Source organism: Manis pentadactyla, chromosome 13, assembly GCF_030020395.1.
Source record: "Manis pentadactyla isolate mManPen7 chromosome 13, mManPen7.hap1, whole genome shotgun sequence".
Taxonomy (NCBI): domain Eukaryota; kingdom Metazoa; phylum Chordata; class Mammalia; order Pholidota; family Manidae; genus Manis; species Manis pentadactyla.
Genome location: NC_080031.1, coordinates 1,797,341 through 1,824,890, shown reverse-complemented (window position 1 = coordinate 1,824,890; position 27,550 = coordinate 1,797,341). Strand labels below are relative to the sequence as shown.

At 45.2% G+C, this 27,550-nt stretch overlaps 1 protein-coding gene across 1 annotated transcript; it reads right to left on the bottom strand.

Annotated features, from left to right (window-relative positions):
• Positions 1–264: 264 nt before the first annotated feature.
• Positions 265–27,354, bottom strand: HTR3B (5-hydroxytryptamine receptor 3B). The gene is made up of 9 exons (XM_036920051.2): positions 27,247–27,354; positions 22,848–23,008; positions 10,919–10,963; positions 10,483–10,592; positions 9,912–10,081; positions 9,310–9,467; positions 2,018–2,228; positions 1,704–1,886; positions 265–875 (listed from the first exon to the last, which is right to left on the bottom strand). Exons 1-9 carry the CDS (start codon positions 27,284–27,286, stop codon positions 640–642), a joined length of 1,314 nt encoding a protein of 437 aa, XP_036775946.2. The 5' UTR covers positions 27,287–27,354; the 3' UTR covers positions 265–639.
• Positions 27,355–27,550: the final 196 nt, after the last annotated feature.

Sequence of the window (27,550 nt, the reverse complement as noted above, 5' to 3'; positions counted from 1 at the left end):
AGCTTGTCCCCTGCTGAGGAGGCGCAGTGGAGGGCGGTCTCATCTGGGGCGCTGGGGCCAGAGCTCCAGGCCATGGTGCCGTGGGAGCCGTGCACTCTGGTTTCTACCAGGCTGACCTTGGGAGTCAAGTCAAGTGAACAGTGACCTGTGACTGGCTTATTTGGGGTGTTCTCGGGCATGCCTCACGTAATGCCCAGGACTTACTCGACACTCATTAAAGTTTTGTTAAAAGGGTGACTGAATGATTGACTAAGACAGGACTGGGAGACAGAGACAACTTACACTTCTTAAATCTATGACAACGTGTGTGTGTGCGCGTGTGTGTGTGTGCGTGTGCGTGTGCGTGTGCACGCACGCGCGTGTGCCTATAGTGCTCTGAAGGCGACTGCTGATGGCGGTCACTCTGAGGGGGAGGCAGGGTGAGAGGCCCGGCTCCCCTCTCCCAGCTCCCCCCGTCCCACCTGTTTGCGGTGGTGAGTCTCTCCTGAGTCCCTCGGAAGCTGCTCAGGTGTGAGCAGTGATTGGACAGAGGCAAGGGGGGCGGTTACCCCACCACTCCTCCCTCCCCAAACTTCCCACACACGCTCAGCCCTCCCCAAATGCGGCGAGAGCATTCAGTGCGACCAGCAAGCTCCCCGGTCACAAGCGGCTCCACAGCGCCCAGAGGGAGCACAGGGTGACGGCGTAGAGCCCCAGCACCGCCAGGTAGCCTCGGAAGAGCAGGCGGTCGAAGCGCTCCAGGAGGGCCAGCCACCCCACCTCCCGTCGGTGGGCCTGGTCTCGGGTTTGGAAGGAGCTGCTGATGGATCTGAGCTGGGGCCAGGCTTCCTCCAGGGTCCCCGATGGGTCCTGGTGCTCCTGAGAGAGGCGGGACTCTGTGTGGGAGAAGAACACACCGCAGGTGAGCCGGGGCTACCCACGGCATTGGTGGCCTCATCCTGCAAGGAAGCTGCAGACAAAACTGGGCAGCGGGCTGGGCACGGGCTGCCCGCCCGCTGAGGGAGCCCTGGAGGGCAGAGCGGAGCTGGGGGAAGATGGGTCTGGGAGAGTTTCTGAGCCAGGGCCCAGCCCACACTGACTCGGTTAGGGGCTGCATGACCCTTTCTTTAAAAAAATTGAGACATAATTAACATATAACATTACCTACTTTCAGGGGTGCAGTGTAATAATTAGATGTTCACCACAGGAAGTGGAGTCAATACTTCATCGCCACGCAGTCCCACTTTTATTTTGTGATGAGACTGTGGGATACACTCCCTTAGCCACTTCTGGGCACTGCAACCACAGGGAACACTCCACAAGTCCGCGTGTCACCCTCGCACGGGGCTGTGCTAGCCTCGGTGCTGTTGCACAGTCAGCATTCATGCTGCCTGCGTGAGTGCTGGGAGGACTTACATGCTGTTCCCATCAGCGACCAGAACCCAGATGCACGCAGACCGCATGAGGGTGCGCACCAGCACTCTACTCCGGAGCCAGGGGCCCCTTCACTTTAGGGAACTGGCTGAAACCAGCTAAAATGAGGCTTTCGGGAAAGCCAGCAGAAGGCGGCCATCAGCCTCCAGAGATGAAATCTAAAATGCAGCACAGAGGCGAGGAAGCAGATGCTTCCAGTTTCTACACTGCCACACACATGGCCTGGTGCCCCCTCAAAGGGCGCTGGTGCTCAGCAGGACGGGGAAGGGACCTCAGGGCTGCTCACAAACCTGTTACCCCAGCGCGCTGGGCCCCAGGATCCATCCTGGGCTCATCGGAATCGGTGTGCCCTCGAAGGCACCAGAGGGGCCACTCCTGCCCACTTCCCTGCCCATCGTGGAGGAATCTGACCAACAGGATGGTTTCCGACAGGCTGAGAACCAAGAAGGCCATACAGACTGCGAAGAAGACGCCTGGGGAGAGAAGCAGAGCAGGTCGAGTTAGCGGGTCTGTGGGGACTCTCCTGCCCCCGATCTGAAATGCAGCATCAGACCTTTGACAGCAACGATGCACGAGGGGCACCTGGCACCCCGCGGCTGCTCACCGATCAGAGGGGTGTGCACTGAGCTCCTCGGCATCTTGGCAGACACGTTGACCCTGAACACGGTGTAGCCCACCAGCACACTGGTCTTGAACACAATCCTGGCGCGGCAGGTGGGTGGTAGGAAGAAGCTCCCCAGGTCCACGAGCATCAGGAAGACGCTGGGAATCAGCAGGCTCACGACATAGTCCAGTGGGCGCCGGCGAATCACGACCTGGCCGGGCACAAGGAGTTGGTTTGGAAAGAGGGTTTACGCTGATGATTAATGTTCAGCCAAATCCACAGCCAAGAACACTGCCCGAAGTCCCAGCGTTTTTGCATCATGTGAAAAGCCTGTGCAGTTTGGAAATAAGAGATTATTTTGTGGTTCAGAAAAGAAAAAAATCCTTTGATTTTATTCTTTAATTATTAATACTAATAATTTAATATTGATCAGCGAATATTAATATTTATAACTAGAAGCAGCTGCAGCTACCATCGGTTCACCACTTGCTGTGTGCCTGGCGCTGGACTGCGCTGCATGTGCTTTGTTCAGTCCTCACACCTGACGTCGGGATATTAGCTCCATTTCACAAGGAAACCAAGGTTCATACAGATTAAACTGCATTTCCAAACTCACATAACCAGTGAATGAGAAACGGTTTTAAAACCAGGTCAGACACCAAAATCTTCCTTCTGACACTGCTTACTTTGCAACGTACTGTATCGTTTTGCATGAGATGAAATTTTTTTTAATCCTTGCCGTGAGCTTGTTGGCAGTAGTATCCCCACTTCATAGATTTTTAAACATAAAGCTCAGCTCCTCCAGTAAGTTGAGGGAAGGGCAGGGTTGGGGTGTCCTCTTCCACATGGCACGGCTGCAACCCTTGATCTGAACGGCCCTCTGAGCGGAGTTCCAGGCTCTTCGTCCTCTCCTCTGCCTCCTTCTCCGGAAGAGAGTCACAGAAATGAGCCAAGGCAGAGGCCAAGGGTGGAGCAGATGGTGGTGGGAGGGGCCTGCTGGGTGAGACAAGGCCTCACCTTGCCAAAGAGAGCAGGGGCCCCCGGCCCTTGGGTCTGAGAGTGTACCCCAACTCCAACCCCATGGGGCCTGGGGGCCAGAGCCGCCTGCGGGATTGCAGTCTGGCTGTTGTCTTTCACATTAAACATCACCGGCTGCAGGTAGCTACACCAGCACGACACTCATGCTTTACCCTGATCTGGTTGACACACACTTCCACCCAAGTGTGGTCGGCGAGAAAACCACCACTAGAGAGAGCTGGCATCCGCCCGCACCTGCCCGGCTCCCTGCGTCATGCCGTGACAGAGACGGCTGGGGAGGGGTGGCAGTGAGGGGAGCCGAGGGGTCAGACCCCAGGGCCTGTGCTGTGAGCCAGCCTGGGCTCTGGGTGACCCAGCCCTGTGGGGCCGCAGGGCGGCCCAGCCTGCTGTCTCTGGAGGGTCCAGGTGGAAAGGACCCCTAGAGACCTCATGGGAGATGCCACTGAAGAGGATGGGATACCGTCCAGTGACGAACACCGTCCCAGGGCACAAGCACAGGCAGGCATGTTGGTTGAATGGAAAGAGCCCAGAGCCGAGCCCTCAGTCCCAAGAGCCTGGCTTAAGTGATCCCAGGTGTGGGATTTAGACCCGCTATGCCTTGATCTTCCCTTTCTGAAAAAGCAGTTTACTTCTGCTTTGCCAAACACCTTGGGTAGAATTGAGATCAGCTGTTGTACTCGTTGAATAAGGCTCCTGTGCGCACAGCATGTGCTGAGACTGTTGCTCCCTACCCAGAAGCTGATGGGGAGTGGGTGTAAATCGGGGCCAGAACCAAAGGTGGGCAGTGTGGCTCCTCGGTTTTAACATGTGTGCGTTCCCCTGGCTGCCAGGGGAGAGGGGCGCCAGAGCCGAGAGTCTGGGAGGCAGGCAGGCTTCCTGGGCGTGGGGCCAGGCTGCACAGAGCCCTGCCTGAGGAAGGGCCCCACACGGGCTCCAGTGTCCTGCTGGTGCCATTTAAAAGTTCTTCATTATTTTTGGACAAGGAGCCCTGCATTTCCACTTTGCACTGGGCCCTACGAGTTCCATAGCGGGTGCTGAAGGGTGGTCCTCCTCCTGCTCGTCGACGGCAGCTGAGGGAGAAGGGAGGTGCGGTGGTGCGAGGGCAGACAGCGTCCCCCGAGACAGAAAGCTGAGGTCTCCCCTGCCTGTGTTTGGCTTACAGAAGCCCACGGCGAGCTGCGCCCTCCCAAATCATCTCATCCTTTCTCTAGCCTTTAGCCAGGATGTTCCCATTCCTAAGACTGAATAGGAAATACAGTTTTGGTTTTCATCAAGAGCAAATGGCCCGCCTTTTTCTTAGGTTGATTTAGGGGCAGTGTTACCCACGGACTGTACCAGTTTTCTTCACAAGCCCAGCGCGGCCTAAAGAAACTCTAGTTTTATCACCCAGTTTTGTTCCCACTGTCTCATTTGATCCTCAGAGCCCTCTATTCCTCTGTTTCGGAGATGCTGAGCATGAATAGGGTGTCAGGTACCCTGAATACTGGAGGTAGAACCATTCCTAAGACGGGCCCAGCCCTTGCCCCCTGCCCCACCCCATCTAATGGGATCAGGAACCAGATTCACAGGTCTGCAGATGGAGAGAGAGAGAGAGGGAGTTTGCCCCAGAATGGACCATACCCAGAGTCTATACCTGATTTAGCTGATGAGATTCGGGGCTTTTTGAGTTTGTAATTGATGATATTTTGGTCTTAGCATCGGTGTTGGAATGGGTTAAGACATTCGGGGATGCTGGGACAGGGACAATGTATTTTGCACATGGGACAGACGTGAGCTTTTTGGGGGCCATAGGACAGTGGACTATACTAGGCTGAATAATGGCTCCAAGAATTCATGTCCTTCCTAGAAGCCCAGAACGTGACCTTTTTTGGAAACAGGATCATTGCAGGTACAGTTAGTTAAGATGAGGTCCTACTGCGGCAGGTGGGCCTGTAGCCCAACGTGACCAGAGGAGACACACAGAGGAGAAAGCAGCGTGGAGATGCAGGCAGAGGTTGGTGCAACACGTGTATGAGCCAAGAGATGCCCAAGACCAGGCGCTAGGAGAGAGCACGGAACGGACTCCCGTCAGAACCCCCAGGAGACCAAGAGCTGTCGACTCCTGGCTTTAGGAAGAACTGGCATCTGTTGTCTGAAGCCCCCCAGGTTGTGGGGCTTTGTCATGGTGGCCCCTGGGGGCCGAGACCGGTTTCCCAGTAACACACGGTGGGTAGATGCCAAAGACTTGACCGGAATCTACTCGCTATGTTTAGTTGCATCTCAGCATCAGAGACGATTAGCACACGGATTCGGGAGTCAGATTGCCTGGGTTCAAGTCCCGGCTCCACCTGTCGCCTTGTTACCTTGGCTGAGTCACGTAGCTTCTCTGCATCCCAGGTCATCCATTTTCAACAATGCCCGTACTTGGAGCACCCGCCGTATGGAGACAGGAGATTCCATATACACACTTCTAAATGCTGAGGTCCGTGGCTATTGCTGTTGTGTCTCCCGGAGCAGGTTTTGAGGCCCATGACAGATGCCGGGGCCGTGCTCCGCTCATGTTTGTGTCTTCAGAGCTTGCCACTGAGCCTGGCACGTGACAAACGCTTTAAAGTTTTTCACTGAGTTGTATTGGCATCTGTCAATAATGGTACTTTGAGTCCCAGTGGGGTGGGGTGTGGACTTGGCCCAAGAGGGGCTCTCTGTTGAGGTCCGCGCTCGGAGCACCACCCCTCTGCAGTGAGGCCTGCCTATGCGGGGGGAAGGCAGGCAAGGCGCCAGCTCAGGGGGACGCCACTCTCTGCGGCACTGTCCCTACCTGGAGCCCATCGTGTCTAATGGACTAAAGGAGCTGGTGCCTTTAAATCCCACTGAAAAGGAAGCAAAAGCACTTTAGTTTCAGCCCATGTTCTCCATTAGACACCCTTCAGGTGTTAGCAATATTATGCCACAATTTCATTATCCATTAAAGCCAGGTAATAATAAGTACACAAAGGTATTTGGAGCCTATTGATGTTAATGAAAGAGATCAATCTAATTCAGAATGTGTGTGTGGAGAGCTCCTTGGAGATGGGATAGGCCCCAAGGTCAGCCTCTAATCGCCTCCTTGACGGTAGACCCCACCAGTACTCAATTTTGCATGACTGTCTTTATGACGTAGTTGGAATTTTGACGCCCAGACTCGCGCTTCATACAGAAGCTCATTTTCCTCCTCTCCCAAGCCCCTCCCAACATTCCCAACTCAGAAAGAACGGGGAAGTTGCTGCCATTTAAGATCCTTGCACAAGAAGGAGAGTTTCCTGGGTGCAGACAGTGGGCTGCACTAGAGCAGCACAAGTCCATGATCCCAGGGTTGCTGGAGGGACCCTGATAAGATTTCCAAGGCTCAAAATTAATCTCTCTCTCTCTTTCTGGGGCTCAGAGGAATCTTCTTCCAAGTTTATGGGCTGCATTCAATGGCTATCTCAACAAAATTACTCTACACGAAGCTAGAAAGGGAAAAATAATGTCAGAGAAAGAGGATAAATGAGTCATCTTTCTGTCCCTGATGCTCTCTGCAATTTTCTGGGAGTCCCCTATGGGTCTCTAACTCCTGCTCCGAAGATCGTTTTACTCGTGTGAGGATATCTGTGGGTGGTGCACTTTAACCTCCACAGCCGTCCACCCTTGTCCATCCAGCATGAGTTCTCAAATTTTATTCCTACCTCCTCCCACTTCTACTGGTATTCTTCAAAAAAGCCCACAGAAACAAAACACCACCTACAGAAACGAGTATCACCCTACCGTTTCTGGGAACCAGCACCCCTGACGAGGTGCTGGAGGAAACCTCCCCTCCCATGGCCTATGGGTTGGGGGCCAGGCTGGACACACACACATCCTTGTAGGTGGACGTGCCTGTGCCCTGGGCCCCTGTGGGATGCAGCCCAACTCTGGAGTCTCAGCAGGCACCCATCTGACAAACGGTATGTGTCCCAGGTCCGGCCAGGATGACTGCACGTTGGCAGGAACTAACGGGGCACCCGCGGCAACAGGGCACATCAGGCCCAGGGTGCGGACATATATAGAATAGATCGCTGTCCCTCCTATCTGCCCCACCTGTCTCCAGCCCCTGCTGGGCAGCCTGGACTGGGCCACAGTTGGTGATCGGATTAAGGGGGAGCCGGCGCTTTGCCATCAGGACCTCGGTAGGTCCAGGGTTGGCATGGAACTGGGCTCTGATTTTTGCATCATTGGCCAAGGGCTGTAGAAGGACCGTCGGCGGCCTCAGTTACTAAACTCAGGGTAGAATGTCTGTGTGGAGTAACAGGACTTGAGTCCAGCCACGGTTCTCATAGCAGCAGGGGATGCCTGGAGGCTGGGAGAGGATGAGGAGACAGAGCAGGGATGGTCGCTGAGTCCGCTGTGTCCGCTGTGTCCTTCTGACCGTGCAGTGCCCCTGGGGCTGGCTCCTTGCCCTACCGAATATGAGCTGGGACCCCACCAGGATTCTTCCCCTGCTCTGTTCTGAAGGGCCAGGGGGGGAGGCCAGCCCTGCTACATTGCCCAGCTTTGCTGCCCCTGTGCCAGTCTCCAGCGAAGCCGTACGGTGACCACCGCCAGCACCTTGGCATGCGCACGGCGCCCAGAGCGGAGGGGCCACGGTCCGCAGATCCATGGGTGCCTCTTCCCTTCCCTTTCATCATACTTAAAATGCACCCAGTACACAGAAACCTTTCGCCACCGTTGAGAGGACAAATTAGTATTTCGGACGGAGGGTGACACCTAAGTGCAAACAGTGGGGGCCTGTGGGGAGCATGCACTTGCATGCCCGCTGCCCAGCCGTGCCTCCCGCCTTTGTGTGCCTCTCCCGCGCAGTGTAGGTAATGGTGTGTGCAGTGTTCTCCGCAGTGCTTGGTAGGTGACGATGTTCCACCCTCACATTTCCCTTTAATGCTCTCCATTATTTGGCTGCATTAAAAATGTTTGCGGGCTGATATCTTTAAAATTAATGAGGTGTTTACTCTTAGCCAAGAAACTCATTGAAATTAAAAAAGCTTTCTTTTCCCTCCCTTTACCTCACTAAAAACAAAGTGGACAAACAAGCCACCATGCAAGCCTCGCTAAAAACAAGTAGAACAGTCAAGAGCCGCCGCCCGCCGCCCGGGAGGCGGAGCTGCAATTAGCCAGCACCCAGCATGGCACATCGGTCGGGCTGAACCCGCCTCTGTAAGAGGCCCCAATTTAACAAGGGCTTTGCTGGAAAACTGCAGGCAGCACCATTTAGCCAGTGGAGGGGCATCTGTGCCCTCCAAAATAGCTTATTTCACCACCACTGCCCTTCTTAGCATATTATCCATTGTGACCACAGCACCTTAATCTAGTCTAAATTTTCCTTCATTTTCAAAAGGTTTGTTTCCAGGAGAATTCATCTTGTGTGCAGTCCTGACCTGTCTGTAGTCGTTATTTTTCAATCAGATCCATTACCTGGCATGAAGGACCCCTCTGCTCAGTACCCCCACCCCATGACCCCCAACACTAGCTGACTTTGTGTAGAAAAGCAGAGCTGAGTGTTTATGATGTGAGTCCACTGGCCGCATGAACTTGCTGCAGACCATGAGTCAGGACAGCCTGCCAGGAGGCCAGGGAAGGAAGACTCCTGAGTGCAAAGAGCAGGCTCACTGCCCTGACCCCCACCCCGTGCCCCTGCTGTGAGCAGGGCAGCATACCCTGGGGCAAGGTGGGTTCTCCTCGTGCCCTATTAGAGCAGCTCTTCTCTCTGACCTGGAAACCACCGGTGGTCTCCATGCACCTTGCAGGCGACTTGTTAGCTAATCCCTCAGATATTCAAGTTACTTGGACGATAATTGTATGCATCTGCATCTGGAATTAATTGATAATTTGCTCAGTTACAAAGAGGACAGTGATGCTGAAGTGACACTCCCCTCCCACTCTGTTGTTGTGTGTGGGATTCCTTCTTTCTCTCAGGAGCACTGGGAAGGGAGGACACAGGAATGTCCTGAAAGGCTCAGGGATTCCTGCTGCTGCCAGACTCTGGCCTCTGAAACCTGTTTTGTTTATAGTCACACGTGGGATATCTACAGCAGGAGCCCAGGATCTGTGGCTGAGCCTCTTGTCTCTGAAACTCCTGAATGCGAGTAGATGTCAGATCCCTCCGAATCACCTGCTTCTGGATGGTAATGATGAGCATATGCAAAAAAGCAGATTCCTCGGCCCAAGAGCGAAGGCCGAGGACTGCAGAGAGGCAGGCAACAGGGACAGCAAGGCGCACAACTTACATTATACTGAATCTGTGCAAAATCTCCAGCGTTGCTCTGCAGAATGTCATAGGCTGAGGACACAGAAAGAAGTTCCCACTCGCTATCATTCAAAAATGCCTTTTTGTCATGCTTAATGTCTTCTCTGCTCCTCAGGAAGGCCAGGTCTACATCTTCCACTGAAAACGACAGAAGCGATTGAGTTCCCTACAGAGCGAGGCACCAGTATCAGCCAGTCCCAGCCCCCCCAGCTCCCAGTTCAAGTCCTGCCTCTCCCTGCTGTCTCCAATGCAGTCTTACTGCCATGGGGTTCGATATGACCATTTCGAACCAGGAGCAGGGGAGTGGAATAAAATCTTTCTAGCCATAAAAAAAACCGACTCTGAGTTTAGGGTTTGCATCCCACTGTCCGTGGGAGGGTGGGGCTGGCCCTGACTTCGACGACATTCTCAGTGGCGTGGAGGCCTCGTACTGTATTCCCACACCAAGATCAGCAACAGGAAGGTCAGTCCTGTGCAAGAATAAAACAGACATGGAGGACAGCGGAAGGTGACTTCACCTATGTGTGCCAACCCAGCTCAAGCACATTTTCCCATGAGCCGACTGCACCTCTCATGGTTTACCTGTGTGCAGAATGCTCCTGAAGGTGAGGCTGCAGTTCTGGATATCAAATGGAAAGGTGTATGTCTCTAAACTGCATGCGGAGACCACCTGGATGGGCTTAGAGTTCTTAATGGTCCCAGATGAGTTCACATAAACATAGGGAAGGTCGGGTGACCTTTCACTGTCCACACTGCACGAAACACAAGAGACCTGGCTGTTGCTGGGAGGGCGTCAATCATTTCACCACATAAACAGAACCGAGTATTAGCTAGAAGTGACCATGACACCCTGGGAGGGCCAAAGACAGAATCCCATGTCCCATGAGACAGTTCATCCTGGCAAAGATGGCTCAGCAGTGACAGTCTCGTAAGTTAACTCACTTGCACTGTCATGACACAGACAGGATCTAAGAGTGACCTCAAGCATTAGTAATAAAATCTGTATTTCAAATGACATCAAATCACAGCACTTCTAACCTGAATATTCCTAACAATAGGCTCCTTTTCGCAACCATGACTGAAAGTAAGCAGCAACTGGCTTGACTATCCTGAGCAGCCTGAATCCCCCAGAAACACACCCCAGCATACTTACAACTCATTAATGATGATATCAGGAGCCCAGATGGCACTTAGAGGTAGGGAGATCTCTCTAATCTCATCAAACATGCTGGAGTTCCAGGACAAGAACCCATCATCCCAAACCTGTCAGAAGAAGCCAAAAAGGAAACTTATCAAAAAGGGGCTAAGTCACCAAAGAACTGGAGAGGGATTTGAATGAATGACTCAACTGATCAGCCTGCCGGTACTATCTGATAGGGGAGAAGACTTCCCATCCAACTCCTTAAGATGGTGCTCCAACCAGACACCATGTCCATGTATATTACACGGATTCTAATACATTAGATCTGCTGCAAATCTAAGGAATTACAAACACAAAGATAATATCTATACCTTAGAATAATTATGTTTTGCAACAGATGGAGATCAGGAGGAGTCCAGCATGCATGGAAGGAGACGTAATCATTTACCTCATGGTACCATATACTTGTCTTCAATTTTTGATTCTGTGCATCCTGCAAAGCAAAAAGAAAACCCACACCAAACCTTAGAATGCCAGGAAATCAAAGCCCAATCCAACAGCATGACGATTCAGAGGAAGAAAATCAAATCTAATGAGATAATGCTGATTTTAAAAACCTTACCTTGACTCTACAAAATCTGAGTATTCTTAGTTCCTATTTATCACGCACACCTGTCGCTGTGAACTTTACTATATTACCCATGACAAAATGGCATTTTGACTGCACTTGACGTCTTGAATAATTTTCTAATTTCTTTCCCACTTTAATTAGTTACTCTGCCATTAATCAGACTAAAAAATGATATGTAGTCTTAGTCAATTCTGGGCTTAAAAGATGAGACCAAGCTTTTAATTGTAATCAAGATATTATTCATAATCTTTCTGGAAGGGTTATCTCAACCACTATTGGCAGCCATTTCTATTAAGTCATCTTATGTTTGGATTTCTCTGCTTATTAAACAGACTGAATGAGCCTAATGTAAATGAGGCATATTTTTGATGATTAAATAGATGCAATTTCTCATGCTTGCAATGAGTCAGTGACTTTTTAAAAAATACTGCCCAAAACAACAAAAAAACCTATTTACTAATTTTTTTTGTATCTGATCCAATCAATAAGAACATTCTAAAATTATGTTGTTCTTAGGGATTAAAAGAAAAGGAATATCTCTCACCACATACAAACATTAACTCAAAATGGATCACTAACCTAAACATAAGAACTAAAACCATAAAACTCTTAGAAGGAAACATAGGACTCAACCTTCATGACAGGTTAGGCAGTGGTTTCTTAGCTATGATGCCACAAACGCAAGCAACAAAATAAATGGGACTTCGTCAAAATTTAAAACCCTTGTTCTTTAAAGGACACCATCAAGAAAGAAAAGGACAACCCACAGACTGGGAAAAACTATTTGCAAATCATGTATCTGGTAAATCATGTATCAGAACATATAAAGAACTCTTAAAACTGAACAATAAAAGGATAAATAACCCAGTTAAAAAGTGGGCATCGGCAGACATAATCAACAGAGTGAAAAGGAAACACACAGAATGGGAGAAAATATTTGCCCAGCATATATCTGACAAGGGGTTAATATCCAGAATATATAAAGAACTCCTACAACTCAAAACAAAACAAGGAAACAACCCTATTTAAAAATGGACAAAGGACTTGAACCAATATTTCTCCAGAGTAGATACATAAATGGCTAACAAATACATGGAAAGACACCCAACGTCACTGCTGTGGACCAAACTGTGTCTGTCCAAAATTCATATGCTACCATATTTGGAGGTGGGGCTTTTAGGAAGTAATTAAGGTTAAAAGAGGTCACAGGGGTGGGGCCCTCATCCAATAGAACTGATGGCCTTAGAAGAAGAGGAATCTCTCTCCTCCGTGTGAGCACACAGTGAGGAGGTCTGCAAGCCGGAAAGAGGGCCCCCAACAGGAACCTACAAGGCAGGAACAGAACTTGGATCTGGGACTTCAAGCCTCCAGAACTATGAGAAACAAATATCTGTTGTTTAAGCCACGCAGTCTATGGTATTTGTTATGACAGTCCAAGCTGGCTAATATTATCACTAATCATCAGGGAAATGCAAATCAAAACCACAATGAAATACCACTTCCCTCTCATTAGGATGGCTATTGTTCTTTTAAAAAACAGAAAATAAGTACTGGTGGGGATGTGAAGAAATTGGAATCCTTGTGCATTATGGGTGGGAATATAAAATGGTGCAGCTGCTATGAAAAAGTGTGGCAGTTCCTTAAAAAATTAAAAATAGAACTACCATATGGTCCAGCAACTCCACTCCTTGGTATGTACCCAAAATAATTGAAAGCAGGGACTCAGACAGATATTTGTACAACCATGCTCATAACAGCATTATTTACAACAGCCAAGGGGTGGGAGCAGCCCAAGTATCCATCAACAGATGAATAGATAAGCAAAATGTGGTATATACGTACAAAGTAATATTATTCAGCCTCAAAAAGGAAGGAAATTCTGACATATGCTGTAACATGGATGAACATTGAGGACACTATACAAAGTGAAAGAAGCCAGACACAAAAAGGCATATACTGTATGATTCCACTTAATATGAAGTAGATAGACTAGTCAAATTCATAGGGACAGGAAGTCGAATGGTGGTTGTCAGGAGGTGGGAGCAAGGGGAATGGGCAGTAGTCATTTAATAGTAAAGAATTTCGGTTTTGCAAAATGAAAAGAGCTCTGGAGATGGATGGTGGTGACGGCCGCTCAACAATGATTGTGCACTTAACGCCTTTGAACCGAACACTTAAAAATGGCTAAGATGTCAGATTTTAGTCATGTGTATCCTACCACAAGTAAAAGTAATAATTAAAAATTGAGCAAAGGACTTGAATAGATGTTTCTCCAAAGAAGATATGCAAATGGCCAAAAAGCACATGAAAAGAGGTCCACGTCATTAGTTATTAGGGAAATGCACATCAAGACCACGAAGACACATCACCCACTAGGACGGCTACAATAAAAAAGACGGAAAATAATAAGTGCTGACAAGGATGTAGAGAAATTGGAACTCTCATATATTGCTAGTAGGATTACAAAATGGTGCAGCCACTTTGGGAAACAGTCTGACAATTCCTCAAAATACCAGAGTTGCCTTATGACCCAGCAATTCCACTCTTAAGTAAGTAACCAAGAAACTTGAAAATATAAGTCTGCACAAGAAAACCTGTACAGGAAGGTTCATAGCAGCACTTATAACACAATAGTCAAAATGTGAAAACAACTATGTCCATCACCTGATGAACAGATAAATAAAATGTGGTCTATCCTTAGAGTAGAGTGTTTTTCAGTAATAAAAAGTAATGAGATGTGATGCATGTTACAACATGAATGAACCTTGGTGGCATTGTGCTACTGAAAAAATCCAGTCACAAGAGGCCATTTATTGTATGAGTCCATTTATATGGAATATCTAGAATAGGAAACCTTTAGAAATAGGAAGATTATTGTTTGCCTACGGCTGGTGAGGCAAGGGTAGAGGTGGTGGCTAATGGTGTGGGCTTCACTTTGTTCTGAAATTAATGGTGGTCTGCACAAGAAAACCTGTAGAGTGGCACAACTCTCTAAATATGCTAAAACCACTGGATTGTAAACTTCAAATGGATTAATTTTGTGGTTGAAATACATATTAATAAAGCTGCCCTTTAAAAAAATAGATATTTTTAATAAAGGAAAAGGGAAGCATTTTTGAAGATATTTCCGGGGAATTTATAAGAAGTCTGATACCAACCACTGATGAGATCTCCTTTACCTCATTTCCATTCTTTTCCATGTATAATTCATCACTAAAACCTGCATCCTTTGAAGAAAATGAGAGGACTAGAAAATTCAAGGTGAAAACGTGTGAAGTAAAATGTGTAAAACATTTCCCTGATGATTGAGGGTCAAAGCTAAGGGGTCATTTAAATAACCTTTGTATTTCTGTAATATTTAGTACAATACCACATTTTAGTAAAATAAGAGAGTTTGGGGAGTTGATGGCATGAAAGCAAATAACAACTCTGTTCTCCTCCCCAGAACAGGGTATATTAAATTAATCATCCAGCCAACTAAACAAGCACACCAAAAAATAGTCCTTGTACCTGGGGCAAGGCTACCATTTTTTTCAACCCTCGTCGGGGGTGGTAGGGAGGCACCACTGGGATGTAGTCCATGGGGCTGGTGCATCTGGAATTGTACCAGCCTCAGACTATACAGGTATACACAGGGTGGCATTAGTTGAAAGAGAAACAATAAAATTTTTTAAGTCCCCACTTTTTGCCATCAAGAAAGCAAGTTGCTACTGAAAAAGCATTTCTAGGTACGTTGGGAAAGAAGACGGGATTGTGCACAGATACGGGTGACCCCCTCTAGTGGTTTGACAAAGGCGGATCTGAGGGAATTTGTTCTACAGATTTTTTAGGAGCTTCAAATAGATATTGGGAAAGGCATGTTTTAAAGTGACATACGAGGTGAAAATGCTGAACCCAAAGCATTTCCCCAAGGGGCCACGTGGGGGAGGACAGAGGGGAGCCCACCCGAGACGGCTCTGCAGGGGTCCTGGCAGTTGTGAAAGGACTTCTCCTGAGAGCTCAGGGTTAGGTGGCAACACTTCCTTCTGAGTTTTATCAGCTGGGAGATGCTGAAATAGATCACGTCTCACCCACTAAAGCAGAAAAGGCTCAGTTCTAGGCTTAGTCGCAATCAGTGAGGGTTCCCCACAAATAGGGGGAAAAAACAAGCCCCAGATGCAATCTGCATTAGTGGTAAATAGAGCTGTTCACCACTCCTTCCCAACACATGCACATTCACATCCATGCAGTGTCCTGGCCAGTTTTTTTTATCACCGTCACGCCAAGTCATGAACGCGCGCTGTTGACTCAGTCACGTGACCGGGGAGAGGGTCGCTGTGCTGTCCATTCATTTCACGGCTATTTTAGTCCATCGGTTCTGACTAACTGCCATGCTGATGCGTAGCTTGCTCTTCTCTTTTGCCCATTGCTTTATCATACTACATGTCACAGAAGAGTTAAGAATCTTTTTCTAATATATTAGGGGGGTGGCTGGGCGGATTCATCATGCAGCCCTAAAAAACACAATGTCAGAAAGGAGTTTGAGGCTAAAACTGAAATCTTTTTTTGTCAAAGGGAACAAGTTTCTCAATGCCAGCTGGTGAACATAATTGGTTCTCTGGTGGCATTATTCACAGCTTTTCCCTCTGTGTATCTCTCTCTTTTTTCTTTAGATACCTTCCATCTTGCTTGTTAAAAGCAAAGGATATTTCAGAGAATTGGAATTCATTAGTCTTCCTAACAGAGGGAGTCTATTTAGATCTAAATTGGTGGTTAGCAAATATACAGATAATTCCTGCACATTCGTATTTTATCTTTCCCAGTTCCGAAGACTATAGAAACAGATGCCTCAACGTCTGGCTGGGAGGCTCTAGTCAATGGACTGGAATACAAAGGTATCTGGGATTCGGAATTGACAAAACTCAATAGAAACAAATTGGAACTCTTCACTGTTGAGTAGATTATCTCTATAATCAGATTTCCCTAAGGTACTCATAATACCCAGAAATTCTAAGACAACTGTAGTCTTTCATATAAACAAAACAGGAGGCAAAACGTTATAAGGGAAGCGAGGTGCTGTGATGAAAGCCGGGCTGGGCTGAAAGCTCTTCACTCCAAACAAAAGTTGCCAGCAGCTGGCAGATGCGTCCAGCAAGTTATCTATCCACACAGGGAGTGTCCTTGTCTGGGCAGAATCTGTGAGGGATTTTATCAAGAGCCTCAAGGCCGGCCCCTCCCTCTGGAGTGAACTTTACAGGTCAGCCCAGCTGTCCTAAAGACAATCCCGGAACTGGGTCTCACATGGTTAATTAATTAGTTAATTCGTCAGACAGGTATCCATCCAGTATCTTTGAAGTAAGATCACATATGCTGCCTACTGTGGGGAACATAAATATGAGTAAGAAAGTCCTCAAGTAAAGTAGTTCATTAGTAAGTTAGGGTATGTGATGTTCTAACAAATAACTGTGCTTTAAGATGGATACAGGTTTCAGTGGATTTAAAGTGAGCAGACATTGCTGTCAGCCTGGAGAATTGAGGGAAATTTCTTTCAGTGGCTAAGATTTGAGGGCAATAATATTTTGCAGATGGAGAATGAAGAGGAAGACACTCAATGGAGGGAACAGAAGAACCGGGGACACACAGGCGGGGAACCCCAACAGGCTGCGTGTCTCCATGGCAGCAAGTGCATGAGCAAGGTCAGGGTAAGGCACTGAATAGGGATAAAACTAAAAGGATGGAATATAAGATCTTTCCATATTTCTGAAGGAAGGTATGCCATATCTAGTAATATGATATACCTAAGATATTCCCGTAAAAAATTAGTATATTCCACAACAGTGGAGGAAAACACATCTTTGAAAAAATAGTGGTGTTCTCCTTAACTACCACAAGGACTCTGATTTTATCTTCCTTTATTGGGGCAGAAAGAGATAAAAATTTTCAATTTGTCACAGTTGTGCCAAGAGAGCATGTTACTATAAAGACCTTACTCCTTCTCTCTATTTATCTCCAAATGAACCTCTGAAGGAAAGTCTGAGCAATTCTACTTCACCTTAATCGACAGGAAGTTAGAAAGTGGGATGATGAGAAGAGAACCTCAAGGGGGTCTTTACCCCTGAGTCAAGGGGGTTCGTACCTCTGCCCTGCGTCTTCACATGACCTGGTTCTTATGTGTCTTTAGCTAGATCATGCTTTTCCCGTTACATAATGCCTGATGCACAACACAGCCATGATGACCCACTGACAGCTACAGAAAGAGGACTGGGATTTGAGCAGGTGAAGACACAGCCCCAGGGAATTGTCTCCAGAACTCTAGTTCCATTTCCAGTTAGAAGACATTTAAAGGGGTTTCCCATGGGAGCTTTGTGTAAGACTAGGCCTTCTGGAAGGTGGGGAGGTAGTTCCTGCATTTAATTAAAGAATATTTTCTAGGATCTTAGATCTCGTACTTTTAATAGTGTGAGTGAGAGAATAAAGCTAGGAAAAGTGCTAACAGGAATCTTTTTTGTGTGTATCAGTTAAACATTCCTGTTTATGAAGAAATAATGATTAGAGGTTTATCTAAGGTGGAGGATTATGCTAAAATAACTTGCATCAGACAAAAACCTTCAACTCATATCAGATACCATATCAATTATATTTTCAGTTTCAAATTATTTTTTCATTAATTGCAATGCCTAATTCTCAGTTAAAAAGTCAGAGTCTATGACTCATAGCATAGCACTAAGATAGTGACATAGAAAAACACTTCCAATAAAGTAAATTAAGGGGGAATTAGTAAGTTATTTTAACAAAGTGAACTAAAATAACAACATATATTGTGGGGCCCATTATGTAATAAAATAGAAGACAAAAGAGGTGTGGGGATGGGGAAGCAGAAGTGGGATTTTTACTGTTGAAGGATTCATACATTTTATGTGAAGTATAATAACGTTAATTCAGAGCACACTGTATAAAGTGGATGATGGATATGGAAATCTTAAACAATATTACAAAGATGGGTGCTAAAGAGTCAATAGAAAAACTAAAATCAAATATTTAAAAAATATTTAATTTACCTAAAGAAAAGCAGGATAAGAGGAAAAGAAGAACAACAAAACACAGATGGGACAATTGGAAAACAAGTGGCGAGAGGGTATTGGTAAATGGATGGAGCTCTTCAGTTAAAACACACAGATTAACAGGTTAAAAAAAGCCATATCCCAGAATCCTACTCAGCAGCTGAAAGGAACGAGCTACTGACATGCTCAACAACTTGGATGAAGCTGAGGGCAATTCTACTGAAGGAAAAAAGCCAGTCTCAAAGGTCACATACCGCATGTTGCCACTGATACAGTGTTCTTGCCATAACACAGTTATAAGGACAGGGAAGAGGTTTACTGGCTGTCAGTGGTTAGGGGCTGGGGGTAAACAGGAGCCATAGCAGGGAGCCTGTGGGACTGACCGCAGCTTGGTGTGGTCATGGAGGCTATGCAAAACCACACATGATGAAATCACATGGAAGCATGCACACACTCACGAATGCTGGGAAAGACTGGGGAAATCTGGATAAGCTCTGGGATTGCACCAGCATCAGTTTTCTAGTATTGATGCTATTTATGCAAGATATCAACGACGGAAGACATTGAGTGAAGGGTGCACAGAACCTCTCTGTAAATTTAGTTGCAACTTCCTGTAAATTTATAATTATTTCAAAATAAAAAGTTAGAAAAAAAAGTAAGACCCCAGGTGCATGCCATCTCCAATATATGAATTTAAATAAAATGTCACGGATAGATTGAAAATAAAAGGATGGCCAAATATATACCTTGCAAAAAGTAGGCATGCTCAAAGTTTATTACCAGAGATGAAGGAGGGCATTTCATGATGATAAAAGAATCTGTTCATCAAGGAGATATGCAATCTTAAATATGTATACACTTAATAACAGACCAGAGATATAGACAGACCACAATTATCCTTGGGGTTTTAACAATCCCCACTATGAAATTAATAGAACAGCAACAAAAAGAACAAAAAGTTAAAGACTTAAGAATATTATCACACACATTTATTGAATTGATATTTATAAAAAACACCTTTTTATTCAACACTACTGGAGACTCAAGCCAGTACAAAAGCAAAAAAATAAAAATAAAAAAGGAAATAAAGGTATAAAGAGAGAAAATAATGAAGTAAAACTGTTTTTATTCACAAATAACATGATCTTCTGCAAAGAAAAACTGAATGAATTAAAAAAAAAATCCTCCAAAACTCCTAAGAAATGGCAAGGTCCCCAGGACCCAAGGCCAATATATGTAAATCAATTCTACTTTCATATGGTAGCAATAGAGAGATTCAATTTAAAATGCAATTTATAATAGCATCACACACATGAAATACATAGAGATAAATTTAACCAAGTATGTGTGAAGCACTGAAAACTATAAAACATTACTAGGAGAAATTAAGGAACTAAATAAATGGAGAGATACACTGTACTCATGGATTGGAAGACTATTCTTAAATTCTCCTCAAACTGATATGGATTTAATGCAATCTCAATAAAAATTCCAGCAGTTTTTAAAATAGAAATTGTGAAATGATTCTAAAGTTTATATGGAAATGTAAAGGACCAAGAAGAGCCAAAACAATTTTGAAACAGAAGAACAAAGTTGGGAAGATTCACCCTATCAGATTCTACGACTTCTGTAATACTATAGCAATCGAGATAGTGAAAAACATACTGATTTGTTGGACAGAATATGACAATATTAATCTATAAAACAACCTTATTTTAAAAATGAGCAAAGGATTTGAGCAAATACTTGACCAAAAAAAAAAATACACAATAAGCAAATTTGTGCACAAAAAGATGTTCAACATCATTAGTCTTTAGTGAAATGAAAGTTAAAACCACAGTAGCTGCCACCGCACATCTACTAGAATTGTTAAAATTTTAAAAGATTGACAATAACAAGTGTGGAGGAACTGAAACTCGCACACATTGCCGGTGGGATGCAAAATGACACAGCCACTTTGAAGAAGGTTGGCAGTATCTTATGAAGTTAAACATAGACTTACCATACAGCTCAGTAATCCCACACCTAAGTACCACACTTAATGGTGAAAAATTTTTCCATAAGATGGGAACAGCAAAGATTTCTGCTCTCACCACTTCTACTGATATAATAGGAGAGGTCTTAGGCAATGCAATAAGACAAGAAAAAAAGAATAAAGAGCATACAGACTAGAAAGTAAAAAGCAAAACTATTTGAAATGACAGATGATAATATTAATCTACAAAAAAACTACTAGAATAAGTAAGTGAATTTAGCAAGGCCACAGGGTACAAAGTCAACATACAAAATGAATCACATTTCTCTACAAGAACAAGTAACGAGAAAAAAAATTTTATTAGATAAGCACCATCAAAATAGTTTGAGATAAATTTAATAGAAATATATGCAAAACTTCTACATTGAAAATTTTAAAACACAGTTGAAGACCCAAGTAAATGGAGCAACACTCCACATTCAAAGATTGGAAAACTCAGTAACGTTAAGATGTCAATTGTCCCCTAAATTTCTCTGTAGATTCTATTCTACACCATTCTAAACAAACTCCCAGAAGGTTTTCTTAAAAAATAGAAACTGACAAGATGATTGTGAAATTTATGTAGAAATGCAAAGGCCCTAAAATGCCAAACTATTTGAAAAGTGAAGAACAAAGTCCGAGGACTTACAGTCCCTGATTTCAAGTGAAATAGCCCATTCAGAGCAATTCAACAGGAAAAGAAGTCTTTTCAAACAAATGGTGCTGGAATGTCCAGCAAAATGGAAAAAAAAAATCAATCAAAACACAAAAAACAACGGCAACAAGAACCTTGATCTCACACATCACAGAAATTAACTTTCAGTACGTCATAGAACTAAATACAAGCAGCTAAAAACCTATAAATCTTTGGGCAGAAAACACAGGAAAATTTTTTGTGTGAACTTTGTGAAGTGGCAAAGATTTCTTAGGCACTGACCATAAATAGAGGATTGATAAAAATGGACTTTATTAAATTTAAAATTTTCTGTTCACCCTAAGACCCGTGAAAAGAGTGAATAAACACAACCCACAACATATGGAGCCATGAGCTGCGACAAGACATCCGCATACATACATGACACGGGACTGTGTCAGAATGTATAAGCTGCTTCTAAAATCTATAAGAAAAAGGCCAACATCCCAATAAAAAATTAAAATGCCACTTCACGAAGAAAGATATGAAGGTAGCCACTATGTGTGTAAAAAAGAGCCCCAAAGCATTGGCCGCCAGGGGAACATAAAATAAAACCACAGTGGGCCACCTCTAGAGCCTTAGAGAGCAGCTAAAATTAAAGACTGAAGACACCAAATGTTGGCGAGGATGTGGAGCAATGGGAACCTTCTCAGCCGACAGGTGGGAATGTGAGACGTACAACCACTTTGGAAATCAGTCTGGCAGTTCCTCTTTAATGGCACATCTATCCTGTGAGCCACTTCTGGGTTTTACTTGAAAGAAATGAAAACATATATGTACAAGAAGACTCGTACGAGAATGTTCACGGCAGCTTTACCGATGATGTCGTGAAACTGCAAACAACCAGGGGCCCATTGATGAGAGAATGGGCAAACAGATGGTGGAACAGCCATGGCCAAATATCACTTACCAGTGAAAAAGGAAAACTACTAACATGCACAACAACATGAGTGCATCTCAAAAACATCGTGCTGAGTGAGAAATTCAGACTCGAGGACATACAATAAAATTTCATGAAGTTCCAGAATGAGCAAAATGAATCTATCATGAAAGAAATCAGAATAGTGCTTGTCTCTGTGGATGGAGGGGATGGGGATTGACTTGGAAGTGAGGGGTCTTCCTGGGGTGATGGAAATGTTCGATATATTGATAAGGATATGGATTATATGGGCACACACAATTCCCGAAGCTCATCGAGCTGTGCACTTCAGATCTGTGCATTTCAGTAAACGTATGGTCTACCTCAATTAGAGGAAAAAGTTTTAAGTAGTAAACTGAAAAACAATTATTGGACTACTTTAACAAAACAAACTCCCTAAAGTCTGCTTTTAAGAGAAACTAAAATAAACCTGGGACTTACTTATATTGAAGATTTTGCAATTAAGAAAAAAGGAGAGAGAGGAAGCGGAGATTAATCACGAGGGCCATTGTTTACTGAGGGCTTACTAGGACCCCGTCTCACCGCCTTATGAATTTTCTCATTTGATTCCCACATTTCAGATATAGTAGGAAAGCCACGCTTTAACAAACAAACCTTCCTCCACCAGCCTTAGCAAACACCCAGGTATAAATTCAAGATACCAAGGCACTTTTTTCTCTTTTTAAGATTTCAAGCAATATGTGGTGGATGTTTTCTTAAATTTACTATTATCACTAAGAGATAGGAACCAGAGGAAAAAATACCTATTGTCGTTTTTGGTTTTGGCAATACTCATAAAATAAACACTGTGAACTATGGCCACAATTCTTAAAACATCTTAATTCCACGGAACTCCTATTTCTAGACGATCTGCCCCTCCACATGTAAGCTGGGGACTAGAAGCATGATTTGCCTAATAAATGTTTCATCTCGTGTTCCCTGCTGAAATCAGTCTAGCTCAGCTTCCCTGCCAGCTCAATTAGAGTATCAAGAATAAAACGCCTCCTAGGCTCCTGCACAATGGCAGACAACTTTTGCAAATGGGTAACGGGAACAGGAAAGGATAAGATGGCCCTTACCACATCCAGTACTGCACAAACAGAAATGTCCAGGTACACAGTGGTGGCCTCGGTCCAGTTGTGAACCGGCCTCACCCCCTTGCGATATTTCTGTAACAGCTGCTTGGTGAGATGATGCAGGGCAGAGCTTCTGGGGTGAGGTGTATCTGAGGCTAGGATTCCTGGGAAAGGAATGGAAGAATGAAAGCCAGGAGGAACTTAGTATCTTGAGCAGATTTCAGACTGTTCAGGACTCCGTGGCCTCTAGCAGAATTTAGTTTCCAGCTCACCCCAATCCACTCAAGTTCATAGCCAGCTGGCAGGCTTTTTGCAGACACTTATTTAAAATAAACTGATACCCTAACTGCCCAGTGGAGAACTCTCACTGCAAAGATAAATAAATCTACCCCACTTCCAAGGATCCAGATCGCACCTACAATTCTGTTTTTCACAGTCGTGCATTTAGAGAGAGAATCCTTTCTTTATTCCTGTATCATCTCCTCCTGGTGCAGAGGAGAAACCTTCCTACGCACTTAGACGAAACTGAAGTCCTCCTTTGCATTTTTCTTTTGATTTTCCATTTGTAATTCAACAGTTGAATAGAAAACCCAAGCAGAAACATGAACAAAACAGTGAACCAAAGATCTGTGTGGATTTCTGAAGGGATATTAATGAGACTCCAATTCATACTTTTCTCCTCAAAAAACCTTTTTCGATTCTGTCTTTAAATAAAATACACTTGTCAGAAAATGAGATCTTGGTTTTGGGAAAATGTTCTCTGGTTCCAGGGAACAACCATTTCATCTCCTATGACCCAGGAATCTTGATTTGTACAGGAGCAGTGATTGGTGTCTGGGCGGGGAGGCCAGGGGGAAGGGAGCCACAGAAATGAGTGCCAACAATTGGAAGTGACGGTTGCGTGAGGGCTTTCTCTGAATTGCAAAAAGATATCTTGTTCACAAGCTTTGGCAGCCCCCAGGGGATTCAAAGCTTTGCTAAGTCATTGCGCTGAAGCAAATGGCACACCTCCTGCCACAGCGCGTGAGTGAAATCCATCTGCAGTGACCTGCGCGTGAATTCACCTCGCCTCTCGGTGGTTTTGATGGTTATTTTGATGAGCTGCTGAAGGTCTGCAGGATCCAGCCGGAAACTGTAAATGAGATCTTTTCTCCCTGGGCGACAAGCCTGTTTATACCCATTTCTTTATGGATGATGTTGTGTCACTGGCCGCCACAGGCAGCACTTTCTGTGATTTATCAATGTCAGTGTGACCGAAATGCTAACGACGATGCTGGAAGAGCCGCCCCAGACTCACTGCGGGCAGGGGGAGACGCACACGTGCCCGATCAGGCCTGGGACTCCAGGGAGCACGTGAGCTCACCACTGCTCGCCCAAGAAGACCCCCGAAGGTGTATCAGCCATTCGGGCGAGCAGGACTACGGTGGGTGGCCTGATTCAGGGATCATCTTTGGGGTTTTTGAGGACTGTGATTGTCAAAAAATACCTGTGAATTTCCGTACCTGAGACCATGTCTTGCTGGCTCGCCCCAGGGGAGTCAGGAGCTCACAGCAAAGCGGGTCTGGGGCTCTTCCTGAGAACTTCACTTTGGGCAAATTCACCTGTACCTCGCCTGAGAGCCCCAGGTTCAGGTCCCAGGTGGGGAAACACTGATATGCATGTTTCAATTATAGGAAAGTACCCAAGACACAATTAAAACATAATTCTGAGAAATCAATGTGTGTTCCCTATACCCTCTGCTCTCTTTCCTAGGAAACAATCCATAGGTCCCCTATGGATAAACACATATTTTCTAGAATGTATCAAAGTCTTTGGATAAGAAGAGAAAGTTCTGGAAGGTAGAACTTGGAACAATGGAGGAACAAGCAATGGTAGGAGAAAAATGAGAAGCCCATGGAAGTGTGCTTAAATAACCTGCAAGGGGAAAGAGTTATTTGTTTAAAATGGGAGGAAATAACAAATTACATTTCTACTATGAATGCAAATTTGCCTGAGGAGAAAGATCAATTACAGGAGAGAAATTAGGGATGTCAGTGACCATTAATTAACAGTAAGTTATGCCCCTTGAAAGCTAATGTGACATTCACACAAGCACTAAATGATTCACAGTTCAGTGATGTTTCAACAGACGCTGACGGAAGCCATCAACAGATGGGGACAGGGAAAGGTTCCTCACTAGCCCGTCCTCCCTGAATGCTAATCATTAGCTTCAAATAATTCACTTGTAAGATTTCTGGAAAGTAGGATGTGTTAGGGACTGAGCTATGAAGTACTTTTAGGCGAAGACAGATAAAAGAAGAAAGATAAGTATACAATAGAATTATTCTATTTTTTATTTCCCTTGTTTGAATGAGTTACTGTCACACACCCTATCTTAAACTGTTCTGGGCACTTTGATGAAAAGAGCTATTCTTGCTTTAGTGAGCACTGCATCTCACTCTTAGGACTGCAAGAGAGTTGTACATGTGCCTGAGAGGTTACAAGGAGGGGTTGAGGTGTGCACCACTGTTTAACACCTGAGTCTGTATGAGTGTGCGCTGCGTGCTGGGCACTGGGCCAAGGGCCCAGTCATCTTAAGGCTTTATAACAGCCTTAAGAGATGGGTGCTCGACAGCCTACGAGGGGTCACTGTTAGAGGCGAAGGACTCTAGGCCTAGGGAAGTTAGCACCGCCCAAGGTCAGACATCTTGCAAGTGAAGAGGCTGAAAAGTAAACCAGACTGATCTGGATCAAAGCCCAAGCTCTCTGTCACAGCACTGCACTGACCTGCTCACTGAGGAGATGTCAGGAACAGTAATGAGCAACCCTTCAGATGCAAGACTGGCACGTTGAATGGAGTAGATTATTGGGCAGAAACAGCCCATTGTATTTTCTGGGTATATGTGTGTTTTCAGGTTAATTATGTCTTACATTTGTGTTTGCAATTTCACAATGCTATGTTATTTGATCTTCTTGAATATGCAGAATTGACAGTTTATTTACAGGGAAACTGAATCTCTAAGGGATTAACTGACTTGCCCAGAGTCACGTGGCTGGTGCCCAGCAGAGCAGGAACTAAACGGTTCTCCTGATCCAGGCCTCCTGCCCCGGCGCCCGGCTTCTGGGCAGCGGCCACAGTTTGGTGGTTGGCTCAGTGCGCGTATGTTTTCAAACCGCTTGGTATTAACCAAGTCAAAAATCCAAAGGGTGGATGTTTCTGTAGCAGATGTTCTCAGTATATTTATGGTCAAGCACTGATTGCTTAGACACTATTAAAATGCTTTTTCTGCCACATTCAGAACAAAAGCAAAGCACAATACAAAACATTGGAGAGATATTGTTAAGGATTTCTTCCGTTTTCTTACCTTCGTTTTTCTATTTTATCTTACTTAGTTTAATGTTCACAATTATTTTCTGCTAAGAAACCCATTTGGCATTTAATGAAATTTCCTCTATTTTCATTTTTATAATTAAGATATGCTTTTATCCTTTAAGTTCAACACCCAGGATTTTTATACTTTCACGATAAGTGGCCATTTTTCTTCTCTACCCCAATAAAAGAAATCATTTCCAGCTGCTGGGCTACTAAATTCCTTCCTCATCTCTGTAATTGAGTCATTCCACTTCCAGTTATATTTTAATACATGGAAATTCAGATACAAGCTCTAGGACACCCTCAAGAAAGCGGGGTAGGAGAAAACACCAGCATAAACATAAATTCTTGATTTGTGCATGTTTTCTAAGAATCAATCGCATCCTAGCTCAAATGGTTCAATTCAGTAGAGTCAATACTGGCACCCTGCAAGTTTAGTTCCAGAAATTTAGAAAATTTGTTTCTAAGGTATTTTTAAGGGGAATTGTACACTCCAAAAACATGCCAGCTTAGAGTGCTTGTCTTTAGAGAGCTACTCATCACATACACAGACTTTGTATAGCTAATGTAAAGCCCCTAATTCCAAAACCATATCCAGGTGACTGTGGCCATAATGTATCCACGAGATTCTTTCTCTGGGCTACTAAAAGCTTATAATGAAACCAAGGCTATTTTGGGTAATAAAAATATATTAGACATAAAAGCAAATCTGAAAAAGAGTGCTGCAAATTCTGAATGCAAATTGCGGCAAAGCGAGCTTGCCTTCTAGAGAAGTAGGGATTTAGCAGACCACTGTAGCATGTCAGAGCACAGGTCCACCTATGTGTAAAAAGCCCCTCCGTGCAGCCCTGTATATACACGTATCTGTAATCATAGGGGCAAAACCATGAATCACTGGTCTCTAGGTAGCTTGGAAGGACTGGCATTTTACAGATGATGAACAAAAAACAAACGCTCGTGAGGAGTTACACGGCACAGTGTAAAAAAATGTTATCTCTGGCTTCTAAGAGTTAATATTCGATGCCTAGTAAAATCACAAAAAGGACTCACCTGAGGCAGCCACCAGGATAAAGGGCCACAGAGCAGCCATCGCCCTCACCGGCGTCCCCAGGCACCTCCCAAAGAGGAGAAGGGCAAACTTGCCTAGTGGGTGGAACGCCTCTCAGTTGTGCCAGAACGGCCCCCTCCACACGCCGTCTTCACGTGCCGTCTGTCTGTCTGCCAGTCCACGCTGCCCTCGCCGGCACTATTTGGTGAGCACCGAGTGGGGCCGAAGGCAGTCCCGGCGCCACACGGAGGTTTGGGAACTGACGCTGTTGTGATACTCTTCGACTTCCCCTTCGGTTCTGGACCC

Bases quoted from the DNA above. Each gene is read 5' to 3' on its own strand.
- HTR3B (XM_036920051.2), bottom strand. From the start codon at position 27,286: ATGGCTGCTCTGTGGCCCTTTATCCTGGTGGCTGCCTCAG. The intron at 23,009-27,246 runs GTGAGTCCTTTT...TTCCTTTCCCAG, and splicing joins TATCCTGGTGGCTGCCTCAG to GAATCCTAGCCTCAGATACA. The intron at 2,229-9,309 runs GTAAGTTGTGCG...GTGCCCGGCCAG, and splicing joins TTGCACAGATTCAGTATAAT to GTCGTGATTCGCCGGCGCCC.